The following is an 18,000-nucleotide window of genomic DNA, read 5'->3' as shown; positions in this document are numbered from 1 at the left end:
GGTACACTTGACTGCTCTGTTGTCAGTCTGTCCATCTCTCCTCACCCCGTGTTTTCTCCCTCCATGTCCTACCCCACCACATTATACTTTTTTGAATCCTTTATCAATTTCATCCAAAGTCAATGGAGTTGTGAAAATCTCAAAGATATAATGTCACTTGATTGAAAAGTAGTGTAGGATACCCGAGAAAGACTCAACACGAACCAAACAGATTAAAAGTGCTCTTTCCCCCAGGTAAGGAAAGGCAGGTAAAACTCATCTGTTAAATCTTACTTGGAGAAAAGCACAAAATTCTGGAGGAAATCAGATATTGAAATTTTCCCCCTTTCTATAAATGTATTATTTTATTTGCTGATAATTTCCTTAGGCATATGTTCAAATACTTAATGCAGCACATTCTGAGAAATGCTTTTTAAGAGTCAGGACTTTTTATAAGGATTTCCAGTGTCCTTTAAATCCTGTGATAACCCCATGAATTTTCAAAGGCTGCTTATAATTTAAGGAAGAGTTTCAGGTTCAATCCTATCTGCATAAATATGTAATAAGAACAGGTTTTCCTCTGGTTGTCTGTGTTGTTTGGTAAACTGCCTTCCTTTTTTCGTCACTTAGGGATATAAAAAAAACCTTATGAATGTGCTAGGTAGCTGTCTAAATGGAGTTAATACAAGAGAAAGTGTTACACAGAAAAAAATGTCATCTAATTGCTTTAGCTGTTTCTTGCATATAGCAGGAAGAATAAGGTGATTTTGATGTGTTTCAGTTGTGTAACACAGTAGGAGTCCCATGAGGAAAAGTCCTGAGTAGTTCTAGTGTGTAAATAGGTATGTCATTAGCACAGTAACCTTATCTTGTCTATCTGAAGAATTACTGCAAGCTAATGGTATCAAAGAGTGGATAGATAGCTCTTCCTCTCCCTTTGTAGAACCTCATCTGTTGTTGATGCTCGTATTATGAATTTTTTCAAGTGGTTATCTACCAAAGGGTTAATTGCTGCTAATATCGGATAGACATTAAATTCTTAAATAGAACTGTTGCCACAGACGACTCACTTGAAGTATACTTTTCATATTAGCCAAACCAAAATGTGCAAAAAATAGTAATAGATTCTAACAGTGTGGTGATAAAAAGAAATTATATTAGTCCTATATAATGAGCATGTCCAGATAACAGGCAATGTTGGCATACGATAATAAATGTATTGTATATCAGAATACTTTGTCTTACTGTTCTGTGAAGCAGTCATGGTGTGCAGTTTCTGTCATATTTCACAAATTAACATGCTTGCTCAAATAATTTTCAGCTTCTTAAGGATATTCCTTTGTTAGAAAAGCTGATGTGTATTCATTAGTTTATTTTTTGTTTTTAATTAGAATTAATTGTTTCTATTAGCTACCTCCATGTAGAAAAGCTTTGCTACCTGTTTGGTTGTGTTGCCATAAGACAAGAAAAAAAACCTGGCTGTTTTCATGAAAAACTATTTATACTATATATGATGCTTGCAAGGACATTTCTTACAGATACGGAGCATTCTTCCATATAAATTTGTGGTATCTTTATCTATTGGACAATATGAAAAAGATATTTTAGGGGAAAGGGAGGAGAAAAAGGGAGAGGATCTTGGAGAAAATGATCCCATTAAAGAAAATGTAGTCTTTCAGGATCAACTCTTTATCTAATTCCATCAATGCTCACTGAAAAAGTGCCCACCATGATAGCAAGGCCCTCAGCTTTTCCCATCCCGATAGCAATTCACAAGCAAAGACCACTGTGTTTTATGATCCGTCTGCTGAGCTTTCTGCCATGACAGCAAGGAGTCTTGTTTTGTTTTACAGAGGAGAAGTGATGGCAAAGGCTGCAGGAGGTATCCCTCATTTAGTTTAATTCATGCTACCTGGGAACCCTCCCTTCCAATTCCATTTAGATTGAACAGCATAAGTCCTGCATGAGTGCAGATTACGTATGTTCTGTCTGATGCAGTTGTTTAAAATTTTATACCCTGATATAGAGATAGCTGCCAATAAGCTGTGAAATACATATGGGAAAGTTTTAATTTTCCCAGAGGGGAGACAGTACCTTGGGAGAAAAAGTATCTTTTCACAGAACCATTCTTGGGTATCAGAGAGAAAAAAGAAATGAAAAATGTTTCACTGAAAGGTTTTTTTAACTATGCTTGTAGTATTATTCTAATGCAATATGACTAATTTCTTCAAATCTTTAGTATCATATGGTATTTTTGAAATACTTGCATACATTGCATTGTATATGGTTACAATTAAAACCATTTTTTGTTTATTGTGCATTTCATTTACAGGAGTTAATATTCTGGAAAAGTAATTTTATGTCTCTGGAATATCACTTTCATCCTCAGGGTGGAAACTATTAAACTGAACTTTTCTTAGCAAATTATACATAACAAAATTGACTGTTTTTTTTTTAACATACTTCTGTGCTCACGTGATTGAAATTGTTATTGTTACAACAATAGCATGATAAACAAGATATATATGCAAGGTTGTTTCTTTACATAAAGAAAATAAATCCTCCTTGATAATACATATTTAACCCTGTGTTATTCATCCATTCTGAGTTGAAATTTTAAAATTTATTTCCCTATAATGGTAAATCGTTTTTGCTCTTTTTCCTGTTTGCTTGTATATAAAGAAAGTGGCATACTTTCTCAAATGTATCTAATGGATACAAGTCTGTTCAGCACTATTGTTCTGGTTATACTGCATTATTTCTAAGATACTCAGAAAGTCTCCCTGATTAATTTTTGTTTGCTTGTTTTAAAAATTTAACTGAATTATTAAAATTATTTAATACGTGTTAATGTTCTCAGACATCAAATTAGGAAGTCCTATTATGCTGTCAAAAGCTGTGATAATATAAGTTGCTCTCTTACATAAATAAATAAATGACTGATATTAGTGGAGGCTTTAAGCTTCAAGAAAAAAATGGAAGAAGTCTTTTATCCTGGTTTTTAGAGGGCATCAGCAGCTTGCTTTTATGAAAAAGTAACAGCTAAATGCACTGCAAATAATTTGCAGTAATCCAGTTCAGTGATTCATGTGTCTGCTTTAATGGGTCATAATTCAGGATAAAGTAACTGAGTGCAGTCAGAGTGCAGACACTGCTTATGCCAGGGACAGTATCTCTTCATAAAACACACCTCAGCAGAAGCAGTTTGCCAGCCCCCTAATACCCTCTGATGTTTTGATGTCCTGCATATTTTTCCGATTAAGTTTTGAGTGCCATGTTTTTAGTTGTATTTCCACATTCATTATCCTCACGTAGACCCTTCAGCGGGTTTGCCATATATGATTATTTTTTTAATGATGCCTTTCTTTCCACTTCAGCAGTTTAATAATCTAGCACATGGCTGCTTCTCAGTACTCAGCATTCACCTCCCCAATACAGAAGAGGACATGTGCTTTGGCTGCAGAATTCCATTTGCAGCTTTAGAAATGCATATTCCCAGTGGAACAACATTTGTTTGACATAACCATTCATTTTTATTACCTCTTTAAATATGTTTATCCAGAGTTATCAATAATCATAAATAACTTGTATTCTGTTCTTGTCCTGTTTTTTTCCACAGACAAAATTGCTTACCCAGTACATATTAAATCTCAGCAAGTATGATCAAAGCTACGACATCAGAGACCGTACAAGATTTATTAGGCAGCTTATTGTTCCGAATGAGAAGAGTGGCGCTTTAAGCAAATATGCCAAAAAAATATTTCTGGCACAGAAACCTGCCCCATTGCTTGAGTCTCCTTTTAAAGGTATAACTGCCAAAATCATTTGGTAAATGTTCATTGTATAAAGGAACGTGGCAGCCTATTGTATTTCAAATATGCTTACGAATTGTGTCACTTAGCAAATACAAATGATTAATATGCAAGGGTACTGGCTTTGCTTATTTGCTTTTCAGCAAGCAAGGTTTGCATGGTGCAAACACAGTGCATTTCTCTGATGATAAATCCTGACAAACTGATCAATTTCTATTCATGTGGATTTTAATTTGATTTAAATAACAGAAGGTGTGTCTTTTGAGGAAAACTGTTCTTCAATTTAGGAAAATGGCTCTAGTCTTTTTTTCTGGACTTTAATAGAAGATTGTTAATGTGAGTATTGCAAATGTTTTATGAATCTGAAATAAATTGAATCTCCATAGATTAGGCTTTTATTATTTTTCTACAAAGTCATAATTTTTCTTGTGCATTTTCCCTGAACCATTGCCTGTCTTCTCAAATTAAAAGGTTATCAGGTTATCTTAATTAAAAATTCTCTGTTATTGTGATGATTTGCAATTTTAATTTTCATACTTACTTAGTCCTAGTTTTGAAGCTCTAAAAGGAGCTCCATTTTGAAGAAAAACTATTAAAATTCTGGATGTGTTTGTGCCAAGACATGTATATGGATTGTTTAACTGTGCTGTCATTCTTAATATTCACAGTAAAGTAATTTTTAGAGAAGCTACATTTCAGAGCAACACCTCTAAACACACTGACTGATTAGCTTTTTTATTGACCATTATGGGGGAGATTATTGTAATCTATGGACTGAAATCAGTTTTTTGACCTATGAAGAGCTTCCTAGTTTATATTTATTCCATGACATTTGAGGTAATACAATGGCAATTACCTTTAGCCCTGATTAAGATTGCTCTTTGTGGTAAAGCTCATGGTGTTTGTGTATTTCTCCCCTCCCCCTTTTTTTTTTTTAATAGACCGGGATCATTTCCAGCTTGGCACTTTGTCTCACACACTGAACAGCCGAGCCACCGGCTACCTGGAACTGTCTGACTGGCCAGGGGTGGCGCCTGACCCCTCTGTGAGAAATGTCGACATAGCCGAGGTGGTACGTCAGCATCATTAAAAGTAACTTTGTTGAAGGCACTCGTCAGTGTGGAATATTAGCCTAAAATACACGTATTTAAACAAAATCTGTATGCTGTACTAAAAAATGTTGATGCATGTGATCGTCTGCATTGCTTATTTTAGCTTGGAAACAGAACATTTAGAAACGTACACAATGCTTGCTCTTTTCTTTTCAATGAGGGAAGTGGATCAGCTGTAGGCCACTTCTGCTTTGCTCATGGATTAAATGGGCTTTTTTCCCCTCCATCTCACTATTGATTTCATACATCTTATATTTGCTGTGCTGCAGTGTGTTAATTGCTGTTAATGGTGAGTGTAGCTGGACTACCGAAGTAGGAGGTGAGTGGAGGTTGTTCATGTACAAATCCATGTCTAAACAGAAAAAAATAGTAATATAAACAAAAAGCAGTGTTGAGAGGGGAAATTATGTATGTTTTGAAGCATAACGTTTGGAAGAAATAGGGTTTACATTTCAGATCATTTGTAGAGAATTAGGAAAGTTTATAATAGGAAAATGTCATCTATTAGTGGACTAGTCATTTGTTGACATTACAGGCTCATCTTCTGCTACCAATAGCTTTTTGTTACTGGATTGTAAACTCGGAGGCAAAATCATGTTCTGGTACTGAGTTGTGATTTATGCGTCACATACCAGAGTCCTACTAAATGTCAGTGAAAGCTATTGAACAGTAACAGAAATATAAATGTATTGGAATACAGTGTGCTGATGGTGCTCCCAGAGGTATGTCGTTGTAACAGGTATAGCCAGAAAAGCACATGGTCCTTGTCATGAGCCAGCTTCTACAGTAAATCATACATGAATTAATTTGCATATAAGATGTTAGGCATAGAATGGGTAGAGAAAATTCTAAAAAATAGGTGTGACTTGCAGAAAACAGTGAACAGCAACGTGGTAGAACAAGTATTTCTCCTCAGTACTTTAAATATTACTTGTCTGCCTTCTTACATACATTTCAGGAAGAGTAGAGTTTGTGTACAAACTTCTGCAAGCTGTTATGGGGAGAATCTGAAAGAAAGCAGCTCAAACGGGGTATTATAAATGATAGGGTTAGAACGAAAGAATTTGTAGAGGTGCCTTTGACCATAACAACAAAAAGTATTGCAGGTAATTGATCAAATGAAGTATCATCCATCTACAACATAGTAGAAAACATCTCCCTCAAACCATTTAAACCTCAAAACAAACAAGAAAATCCTTTCCTCATGTGTTTTTGCAAGTATTTTATTTGGATAGTGTCTCATTACCATTAATTTTGTGTTTCTTCTAATATCGCATGTGCCTACACAGTGTATGTGAGTGAAGCTGAGTTTTTAAGCTGCAATCCATAATTGAATTGTCATTTATATCTAAAAGAATATTGGCTTTTTAAAACACCAGTTGCTAGGTGGAGCGTTACAAAGCTTTAGTAGCTTTTGGTGTTTAAGAGGAAGCCAGTGTGTCTCCAGAGCTGTACATCATTGCAGGTCACTGTTAAAGCTCTGTCAATGGTTGGTCTTACTACAGATCAGAGCAGTCACTGAGGCAGACCTCTGTTACTCTATTGATATAGTTGTCTGCCTATTTTTTTTTTTCCTGTCCTGAGTTTTTCTTCTGCTTCTCTAGTAGTATAGGGGAATACAAAAAGAAAAGAAGTTTGGCCAAAGTATGTTCTGGTGTTCTCTTGGTGGTAAGAATTACTTATATTTGGAGAACTGCAAAGGAAGTGAAATGTAATTCCTCTGTGGCTGTTGGAACTTGTACTGCCTGGTATGTCCACATCTGTTTTCCCCTTAAAACTTGGGATGATAAAGGTTGTGACTAGCCGTATTTACCCTTCATTCTAGTTGTAGGCTAAACTCAGCTGGATCTAGAGATAAAACTCTCAGACTTCAGATTCTTTTGGCATAGAAATTTATTTATGGTTACTGATGCTTTTAATCTGCCTTAGTAAATCTTTTTCTAGACTCTCTAATAGATATATCTCACCTTTTATAGGTATGTACAAAACTTGTAGTTCCCCTATTTGTGTAAAGGAAAAGAATTTTTGTAGTTTCTCCTGACTTGCTTAGAGGATTTATTTAGAAACTGCTTAATACTAGTACTGCCAGTGTTTTTCTTTGCCATTGTGTATATATTTTTGTATTGCTGGTTGTAAAAGTAAATGTAAGTTGAAATTTATTTACAGGCAAAGGAATGGACTGGAATTCGAGGTAAGCCAAAGAAAGAGAAACCTACTGGAAAGTTCTACTCTGAATCAGAAGAGGAGGAAGGTGAGTCTGCCAGTACCAGTACATCAGGTAGGTGTTTGGAAAGCAACTTGCATCTCTGCTGCCTGGAGAACTGTATCTTCAGAACTGGCCACTACTTAAAAAGAATCAGAAAAAATTTCAAAAAAACACAGAGCTATGTATAAAATCAGGAAATTGGGGAAAATGTTACATCCTTTGTAGCTGTGCAATAACTGAATTTTACAGATTTGGCTTGTGTGTTTATTGATTAATTAGATTTTCCTTTGTTTTCCAGTTTAAAATGCTGGCATGCCATTTTCATCCTGCTTTCAGTCTAGTAAGAGTAGTGAGAGTTTGTAACTTTTAAACTAAAGGCACATAACTTTTTGCAGGAATAGTGTCCATATGCTTGGTTGTTGAGAACTGTAAGTTTTGAGCGTCTTTTGGAATTCATTGCTGGTGAAGTACTATTTTGACAGCGTGTGCTGCTCTGCTGAGAAATGGCCAAACTTGTTTAACTGTGTAGTCTTTCATGGTGTTTATTCAGTAAATTGTGTTATAGTCTTGTTCTCAAGTTCTACCTGACATTTTCTATTTATTGTAAAGGGGGTGATGATGGAGTAGGTAACTGACAGCTGCCTATCAGGGTCAGTGAGCAAAGGTTCTTTTGACCAGTTTCCTGCTTAATGCCAGATAGACAGTTCCGCAAGACAGGTGTTTCAGTAGATGTTAATATAGTTCACATGTGCCATTAGCATTAGAGTTTTAAAGGAATTACCAGTATCTAGTTGAATGGAGGAGGAGCACCTTAAAATCTGAATATGGAGCTTCTTCCCTCTTGTTCCTAAACGGAGGAAATATGCAGAAGTGCTTAAGAATTATATCACTGAAATTAATGATCTCTGAAGAAGGAAAAGAACATATTCACTGCAGATATTTGAATATTTGGTAACTATATGATTAATTAGAAGATTAATAATTTGTTTAAATCAGTGATGAAATCATCATTGTTATCAGTATTCAAAACCAGATTAATTAAGCAATTGGTTGAAAAGATAATCTTGCAATTAAGTGAATGTATAGATTAGAGAATTTGAGGTCTTCTCCAACTCCTGATAGGGTTATGTAATTCTGAAGAATCCACATGAAATTGATTTATTATTGGGCTTTCCAGTTTGATAAAGTATAATACTGTAGGCTGAAGAGGACAGACAGGTCTTTCTCCTAATGTTCACAAAATTTTTTTGTTTAAAGTGATTTTCTTGCCTTTTTTTGACACAGGGTAAATAATGCTAAAGCTTGCAATTGGATCTTAAAATACTAAAACATTGTTTTATTTACAACAAACTTGCATTCCTAAAATACTAATTATGTAAGATACTTAGAAAAACTTGTGTAAGAGTTTTTTTTACTTCTAGAGAGTGCGTCTGGCAGTGAAAGTGAGAAGGAAGATAAAGAGGAAACCAGCAGTGATGAGAGTAGTGGGAGTTATTCTTCCAGTGAAGAATCAAGTAACAGTGAATCAGACAGCAAAGAAAGTACTGCAAAGAAAACATCTAGAGCTGCTGCTGAAAGGTAAGTATATACTTGTATGTTTTTGTATGTATGGTTTTAATTTTTCATGATGCTAGCTGTTAAATACTCTTCCTATGAACAGTTTGCTGAGCATTTAATTAGGCTTTTTTTGGTGTGTATTGGCCAAGGAGTGATATCTCCTGTTTCAGGGCATGCTAGTAATACTCAGTGTATGAACTGGATTCATATTTTCATTAGTCAGACTACTCTTATATTTGGAATTAATTTCTGACTTCAGTAAAATCTTGGGTGGCTTTCTGAAAATTGATGTAACCTTGGGAGGCTGAATAAGTGATCAAAGAGTTGTGTGAAACACTTAATTACCTTTTGCAGCAATTTTGCTGAGAGTTAAAATTAAGTCCTTCAACACTTTGCCATTATGTAACTAAGACAATTGATTTTTCTAAATAATGTTATATTAAAAAGATTATGATCCAAGTATTAGAGGCAAGGGCTGTGAAGGGAAACGGTCATAAGATATTTAAGTGTTAGTGCTTTTTAAGATTGCCCATTATCAACAGCATTATCATGTATTAAAGTATCATTAAAATGTTGAGTAATTGGGGCTAATACCTTGGATTGTATGAATCTGTTTCTTCCACTGCTGTCAGCAAGTGGCCTCTGCAGACATGGTCACCCTTTACTCTGTAGTCTGCTGCCAGCTCACTTGATGAGTTTGCAGCTCAGCTCAGTCGTGGCTGACAGCGCTGATTGGGGCACAGTACGCACTCTGCTCCTTTTATTACAGACAGTAATTAAAGCAGCTCGCCTTGCCACTTCCATAACAAACACAGCATAATGCCCTAATTATGACTTTATTAATTTAAGTCAGGATTTAATGATTTTAAAAGTGATTTATATTGTTTTTCCTGTTCAGAACAAATGAAATCTGTAGGTTAAATTAATACAGGCTTTTCATCATCGCAAAGTTGAAAAGCTAGTTACCAGTAAATTCTTTTCATTAGAATAACATCTGAAATTTTAAGCAATAAGGTAAACAGTGATTACCCATCAAAACTGGCTGATGTACAACAAAGCAACATTTTTAATCTTCAAATCTAGTTCTAAAGTTAAGCAAAAGATAAATTCTTGAAAAACAACCTACTTCATTTATAACGGGTTCACTATAACTTATTTGTTGATCCAACTACAACTTCTGTTCAATGGCAACGAAGGAAGTATAGATAATTGTCAGTACCTGTGTTACACATCATAAAAAAGAAACTTTAACAGTATATGCTACTGAATTTTTATGTTTAGCTCATTGACCTCAAACAGGTTTTTAAATGTTGTCATGTTAGAAACATAATTTTGATGGTACCTACTTTTTCACCATGATTTTAACAATCAGATATGCTACATTAGACTCTTTTTGTGAAGTGTACTTTTGTTTCATTTTTAACTTTGCAAGCTTCAAGTTTGCTGCTTTCAGAAAAAATGCTTTTGACTAAAATGGGGGGGTTGTGATTTCCACTTCAGTTACATGGGTAGACATTATTAGCATGGCTTAAATGTTAATGTTGATTTTTAATAATTTTTATTAAATTTAATTTAGCAGTTCAGTCCTGGGAAGTTCTTGGGAGGAGGAAGGCATAGCCCTAATTATTTTCCTACCTCTCAAGTTAGATTTTTCAATTCCTCTTCTCTGTATTTTTCCCTTCTAAAAATTTTGCTATCTCAAAACAGTAATGCAGCATAGTGCATTCTTTTGTACTGCTCCTAAAGCTAAGCAAAAATGTGTAACAACTTAATTTGAGTCCCAAGGGACTCTTAATAGTTGAGTGGTCTGGATTTTTTTAATTATTGCTGACCTTGTTACCCTTCAAGCACTTTAGTAACCAATTTATTGTCTTGGGGAGGAAGCTGAATCAGGTGGTGTATGAAGCACCTGATTGTTCCTGGATCTGCAGGCAACCATTTTATACTTCCCAGAGTGTGGTTTTCATATGCAGTAGTAGTTTATCTGCTCCATGATAACTGTTCAAAAACAATTTTCATTTCCTGTGATATTTCTAGGTAGTAACTCCCCCCAAGACGAAAGGGTAATCTACTAATTGATTAGTAGTATTATTAGAAGTGAACAACACAGATTTTAATATTTAGTAGCTAATAGAGCAACGTTGCCAGGGTGAACAGAGCATTCCTGTGTGAAGAACAGCATCTCTGTAAGGTACTCAGTATGACCAAAAATGTCAGAATGTCATAGCTCTTGTGTATAAACTCTTTAATGGGTTGAAATATTTGTAGATTCTAGGTGGTTTGGTTTAGAAGAATTAATGAAGGAATGAATTTAATGCATTCATTCTTTTTTTTAAAGCAAATTACTTTGGAAAAAACATCTCACAACCCATCAAGATTCTGTTAATCATAGGTGGAATAGTCTGACAATGTCTTTATATAAAAGGGTATCTGGACTTCTTTCTGAAATGTCACAAGTTTGATGCATGCAAATAATATTTTTAGTATTTAATATGTTCACATTTCTGTTTGGCTGTTTTGCTGGTTTAGATTATATGTGATCATTTATCATGTAATGTGATAGAACAATTTTTTGTACCCCTATAATAAGCTACTACTTCTGCCATATTAGCTAAGGTTTTTATCATGAAGAAATACTGTCTTAACACTCATTTAATAAAATTTTGAAATGCTAACATAGGATATTGCCTAAGCAGATTTCTTTGGTGGTTTTACATGTCTCAAAAAAAAATTTTTTTAATATGTAGTGATTCAGAGGACATTAAAGTAAAGGGGATCTCCAAAAAGAGAAGCACATCCAGTTCCTCTGATACAGACTCCACTTCATCGAAAGAAAGTTCTTCAGATTCGAAGTCAGAATCAGACTCCAAAAGTGACTTTGTGTCTGGAAAATCTGTAAGTGCTATCTCCAGTAAGGTAAAATGTTTTTTTTTTTTTAAAAAAAATCGCTATGGAATATGGGGAATATTGATCTAACCATCTATACTTGTGTCTTTCGGTGGGAAATGGAGATGGGAAGTGGTTTTATAGATATCTAAAAACCCAGAATTTCTGCAAAAGATTTTTGACCTTTCATAAAAAGACCAATCCAAAAGTAGCTTGATAGTTTAAGCATGTAAGAATGTTTTATAAAGGAAAGCATATTTTGGTTTTACTTCTGTTTTATTTTTACTCCAGATGGATGAAGAATAAGAGAACCTAATTATTTTTTAAAGTTACTGTTGAACTGGTGAAAGCATTGTACACGGCTGGTTCAAAAAATGGGATGATTCTTGTATTAAAATGGGATCTTAAAGCTTAACTACTACAGGACCTGGGTTTGACAGGAAGCAAAACCAAGAAACAAATGTTAATACGTTGTTTCTTAAGAGTTCGAAGTAGACCCCCTAGCTTTGTTTTAAAATCTCCTTTTAAAATTGAGAACAGTGCAGCTAATGCATGTGTACTTGAGGTGTATACATAGATTAGTAGAATTAATATTCATAATGAGTAATGAACTTCTGCTGTCTATGTTTGATAGGGATAAAGCTTGTAAAGGGTTCCCTTCAAATTGTATTTGCTTGCTTACAACATTTACAAAGTAGCAAACTTTCAAATACATCTTTGGATTTGGAAATGTGTAAACATGCAGAAATGTTCAACAGAGGCATTCATGTGTCAGGTTTTAATTGCTACCTTAGTAAAGAAAAAGAAATTCGAAGTTCATTATACTCAAGCTGGCATTATAGAGCTAAAGGTACTAACATGAATTGGTTTCTGTTTCTCTACTTACCTTCTATTAAAAAAATAAATGAATGAGGAACTTTATGCTAAATCCATTATGGTAGAAGAGTAAAAGAATTTCTGAAATTTTGAAACTTTTTTTGTTATCGCATACTTTCTGTGCATTTCTTTATATATATTTTATGACAAAAAATTGAAAGGGTAGGATTGTAACTCAGAAGTTTCCATTTTAATACTGATGTGTGGTTTTGAAAATGAAGTGATGCTCCAATGAATTTTAAATCAAGGCAAGATATTTTGGTCAGGACTTCTTTGTAGATTGCATTTGATGCAATTGTGGAAGCTGGTGGACAGGTGTAGTTGGAATAGTTCAAAAGGAAGGTTGTAATGTTTCGGTGTGCATTTCCTTTAATTGAGGAGGTAAAGCTATTTCTCTGAATCTTGAACTTATGTTGTACATGGTCTTTGTTTTGTAACTCTGTAGGTTCCACCTAGGAATTCTGAGTTGTAACCTTAGCTTTTCATCTGTTCGCTTCTTCTGTGAAGTAGAACAAAAGATGAAGTGAGACTGTAGCATCTGAGAAATGAAAGTGTGTTTCTGCCCAAATGCCACACTGAGTAACGCATCTATGTCAGTTTTTTCTGGTAGAGAAGCCACACTGGATCTTTCCAAAAAGTGGTAGCACAACAAATGTAACCTAAATCTTCTCATAATAAACTCCTTTGACACTAGATGGGACATGAATTAATTCTAACAGTTTGCAGCTTCTCATATGAGCACAGTATTTTTTTCACCAGAAGGTAATAAGTACTCTGGCCTGCTTAGTTCTGAGCAGCCACTGCAAAACCATATTCAAACAATATTGTTTTCTCTCTGCTGCATTTAGTGGTGTTTTCTCTTTGCTGCATTCATCCGTTTTTCTCAGGATGTCAGTGCCATTGTTCATTATTTCTTTCACTACAGTTACCTGCTGTTCTGGTTCTTTCACAGGATATGTGAGGACTACTAGCATAAAGCAGCTTTTTCTATTTTAAAACAGCAGTTGAGAATGCGTGAGGTCAAATGTACTGAATAATATGAGAACCGGAGTGTCCAGGAAGCTTGGGATTGGTTTGTTGAAGTCAATGGAAACTTGTCAAGCCTTTGGATTTTAAGAGAAGAGAAAGAGCATTGCAGTAGTCCTGAGGTCTTGACTAAGAAGCACCTGCAAAGAAATGGGTTAGCAACAAAAAGTATTTATAACCAGTTGATAGAAGACTTGATCAGAGTCACAGGGTAGACCTGAAAAACTGGAAAGCTTTTAAACATCACAAAAAATATTAAAGCCAATAGCAGTGGGTTTATATGCATGGCAGCAGGAGATTATTGAAAAGACAGCATAGAGCTCAGTAGGCAAAAGCTAAATGTCTGTTACTTAAGTTCTTTTCCACTAAGCAATTAGCACATTTAATGTAAGGGCAACAAGCTATGGCTGATGGAATGTAAACAGCAATGGTCATGTGTGAAGGGGGCAGGGGGAAGTTAATTTAACGCTCCTGAACACGGAGGGCTGTTACAGTATACTGTATTAATCTGTAGGACCATGAAGTTAGGTTCCATTCAAACTGTGCTGGATGCCTGCATTTATACTTGAGGTGTTTCTGATACTTGATTGTATGCTAAAGTAGAATTGGATGAAGGGGTCAGTGGGGAAATCACAGGTACTTTGTGTCAAAGGTGACTTGACCACCAGTGTTTTGTGTCAAAGATGACTACAGTGCTAACTAGCTTAATAGATTATATTTTTTTTGGAAGAGATAAATGTTTTGAGCCCTGTGATGACAAGTGGAGCTAACTGATTGATTGAGCTGGCTAATTGATGATAGCTTAGATAAGCCCTTTCAAGCTGGCAAGAAAAGCAATTGTGAACAAACTTTAAAGAACATTGTAGGTGAAGTCTTGTGTAAAGCCCTTGTTTCGAGATGCATTTTACAAGAACCTCCCATGTTTATTTTATTTCCAGGAAAATCTTGAATTTTTTCTACTTCCCACCGGACTTCTTTTCAAGCCACCCAGGAAGCAGATAGTTTCAGCCAGGCTCTCAGAAATGCATGTTTTTATTCTGATAGATTTTATTAGAAAAGCCATTGCTTATATTACTCTGATACAGAGTATTCTTAATTTGGTTAGCTTATATGGGGAGATGATTCATTAGGATTTCCTTTACTTTTAAATCAAACTGCAAAGGTTTTCTGAAACACCAGTTGATAAGAGGAGTAGTTAGTAGGCTCTATTTTTGTAGTTTCTCAGTTTACCACATATTGTGAACTATGTTACATAGCTGATGTTTTGGGTGGTGTTTACTGGATGTATGATTGTTGGGTACCATTGCCATTTTCAGCAGTATTTTCATAATGAAAAAGGTTTGATTACACTCAGACGGGAGCTTAATTTGTGCATATATCCATGCATTTACTAGCATTAAACAGGTTACAGAAGCATCGGAATACTTTTCCTGTATATGTTGTTATTGCTTTCATATCCTTTCTCTTGAAGAATCATGTAGAAAAATCTGTTATGTTCACTGTAATTGAGCTGCAATGAATAGAAAAGTCACTGTCTTGTACTGCAGTGTTTTATATCATTTTGAAATATGGATAGTTTGAGGTGTTCAGATACATATTATACTGTAAGCATAAATACTGTAGTGCTGAAATGCAGATTTGAGGATGATGCATGTATAAGTAGGTGTCTCTACAGTGAGATTTTAAAATCAGCTACTGTTGACCTCCTTATACAAGTATAATACAGTCACTCAGCTGTTAAAAACCTGATCCACTATTTAAAAAATATACAAAAACAAATTGTCTATCTTTCTGCCTGATCTCTTTTCAAGTGCTAACACAATGGAAACAGTGGGTGATCTGTCAATGCGTTTGGATTGTCAGTGATGATTTTGTGTAAATATTGGGAGGATAAGAAATAAAATTCGCACAGCAAAATATGATTTCATCTGCCTTTTCTCTGCAGTTCCGTGGCTCATGCTGCGGTGTGAAATTCTCATTTTACACACTTTGCAGGCGGAGCACATGAATTATGCATTGAGCAAGAGAAATCTCCTGCTTCAAGTCCTATATGCATTTACCAGGTTCTATCTCTATTACCAAGATGAATTGCAAATGGAGAAATGTTTGATGGAATATAGCTTAACTTCTTTGTTTAGTATTCTGCTTTTCTCATAGTGGGCTGTCTTGGTAGGAAACTGTTTGGGTTATATTGTAGATTTAGTTTTAAGAAAAAAGATGAAATATTATGTTACAGAGAAATGCCAGACACGTCAGAGACTTTTTATTCTCTTGATTTGGAATGCAAAGCTTTTTCCATTCAATAGAAATATCTATTGGTAGTGTTTGTTGCAGTCATTGGCTATTTATTATTCTTAGAAAGCCAATCAATTTTCTTTTCTTGGAAAAACCAAATTAAAAAATAATGTTTCTAATAGGCAAGATCCATGTAAATAAATTTCTTTGGTGTTTTGTACAAATTGCACACAATATATATATTTGCATATATAGAAATATGCATATGAAAATATTTGTGTTTAAGTGTGTATATTTAGCATGCATTTACGCATATATAAGTAGCTGAGTATTTAATTAAGCTTGACACACTTGACTGAAGTAGAAAATAAGACGTGATCATACTTTAACATTAGCTTTATCTTGATTTAGTTAGCTTCTGATTTTACATTTCCCAGATGGTAGAGTTGTTTTGAGGGCAGGTTGTTGGTTGGTTTTTTGTTTTGGGGGTTTTGTTGGGGTTTTTGGGGGAGGGGGAGAGAGGGGGTTACATTTTTTGTTTTCTTTAGTTTTTTTACAATAAACTGATGTACTTAAGTGCAGCATTCTGATACACTGTGCAGTGGGAGTTTTTCTTACTGTGCGTTACATTGATGTAATGATTCTGCACATGTCTTAGCTTAGGACCATTTTATTTTATTTCAAAGTATAAAAAATAAATTCTTCTGAAATACTTTTTTCCCCATTTTTAAAAATGAGTTACGTAGTAGATTCAAAATACCAGTGTAGAAATGCATTTTATCTTATAAAATTACATACCAAGCTTTGTGATATGTACTTAGGAAGTACTTTGGAACAGCAAAATAACAGAAAAAAACCCAAACAAGCATACTATTGGTGTTGTTTGTGACACAGAATGTCCTTTCTTAATTGTCTTCAGTAAACAGATTAACAGCAAGAGGATTTCTTGGCTCTGACTAAAAAAAATTTTTTTTAACATCTTGACCTAGCAATTGTGAAGTGGCACGAAGTGCATTGGCAGAAGTGAAGCACATTCAAAATTCTCATCCTTGTGCTATAGCCTCTCACGTGGGTGAGCCACTTTTTATAGACTTCAGTTGGCTGCATAATAAAAGGGAATGAAGAAATCCCATCTCTACTGGAATGATTAGCAAACATAGAACTCTAGCTAAAAATAAACTTGATCCTTAATCATAGTTGAAGTTCTGTATCTTATGGAGAAGTCTGGGTAGTGAGTGAAGGAGTTTGGAAACTGAGAGTTTTTTCAAAAATATATACTTACATGTTATTTAACTCTGTTCCCTTTTACTATGTTCCAGTGTCTGAAGAGTTCGTAGTTTAGCAAAAAAGTTGTGGTAAATAGTTTATAGCAAAAGTGCTGCAGGTAACAGCAAAACTCCCGATTCTGGGCTAAATACTCAACAAATGGTGCTATAAAAAAAGTAGAATTTATTAAAAGAATTGTCATTAAAAATTGTTTCTCTGGCATTTCATAGACTGAGGAATTCAAGTAGAACCTGTAGCTTATGAAGTATATTATTTATCCTTATTTCACAGATTTAAAACTAAAAATAGCCAAAAGAAGTGTAATGATTTGCCAGTAATCACACTGGAAGAGAAAAATGAAATCTGATAGTTGTGACCACGTGATAGAATGGAACTCAAGAGAGCAGGTTCTGCAGCAGCATCCCTCACTAATTCTGGAGAAGGCATATAAGGAGTCAAGTAACATTAGCATCATTTTAAAGGTGTTTTGTAATATTTCAGATAAGTCAGCAATAGTAGAACATTAAAATACCGTAGTGATAAGAACCATTGAAGTGTGTTGACTTTAGAACAATTTTAAAATTAGTGGCTTCTCTGTCCACAAGATTCTTCTCCCAGAATATCTGAAGCACCTCTGTAATGGTCACGTAAGTGACTATTGTCTGTTTGAGCCACTGGTTTGTTGGAAGAAAACAATGACTGTGTCATTTTGGCTCAGGTCAACCTGATAGGCACGAATATCAGCAGCTTCAAATAGCAAGAACGTGAGCTAGTTTCTTCCACATTCTTTAGAGGGAACCCTGAAATTTCTCCCAAAATTGGAAAAAATAGACTCAGCATTATTGTTAGTTTGCAGTGACTGTATGAGACTGAGAGACTAGAGGAAAGGGAATGCACCTTTTGAAAAAAGGAGTCATTTTACTGTATGGTAATAGTCAAAGAAAGTGATTCTAGCTTCTGAGTGTCTGAGAGGACTCCAAGCTCCTGTAGGAATGTGTATCCTGAGACCCTGAATAGGCTCTGGTAGCTTGCAAGAAATGCTTAA

General features: G+C 34.9%; 1 protein-coding gene across 5 annotated transcripts in view; it reads left to right on the top strand.

Annotated features, from left to right (window-relative positions):
- AP3B1 (adaptor related protein complex 3 subunit beta 1) overlaps positions 1–18,000 on the top strand; it is a gene marked incomplete in the record, with an annotated part of 161,665 nt that overhangs the window by 88,347 nt on the left and 55,318 nt on the right. The window contains 5 exon segments of one of the 5 annotated variants that reach the window (XM_055790735.1): positions 3,599–3,785; positions 4,733–4,860; positions 7,070–7,154; positions 8,531–8,687; positions 11,414–11,582. In XM_055790735.1, coding sequence (XP_055646710.1) covers positions 3,599–3,785; positions 4,733–4,860; positions 7,070–7,154; positions 8,531–8,687; positions 11,414–11,582 — 726 coding nt within the window. 5 annotated transcript variants of the gene reach the window in all.

This window comes from Falco peregrinus, chromosome Z (assembly GCF_023634155.1).
Source record: "Falco peregrinus isolate bFalPer1 chromosome Z, bFalPer1.pri, whole genome shotgun sequence".
Lineage (NCBI taxonomy): Eukaryota > Metazoa > Chordata > Aves > Falconiformes > Falconidae > Falco > Falco peregrinus.
The sequence above is the reverse complement of the archived record's forward strand: the minus strand, read 5'-3'. Positions and strand labels throughout refer to the sequence as shown.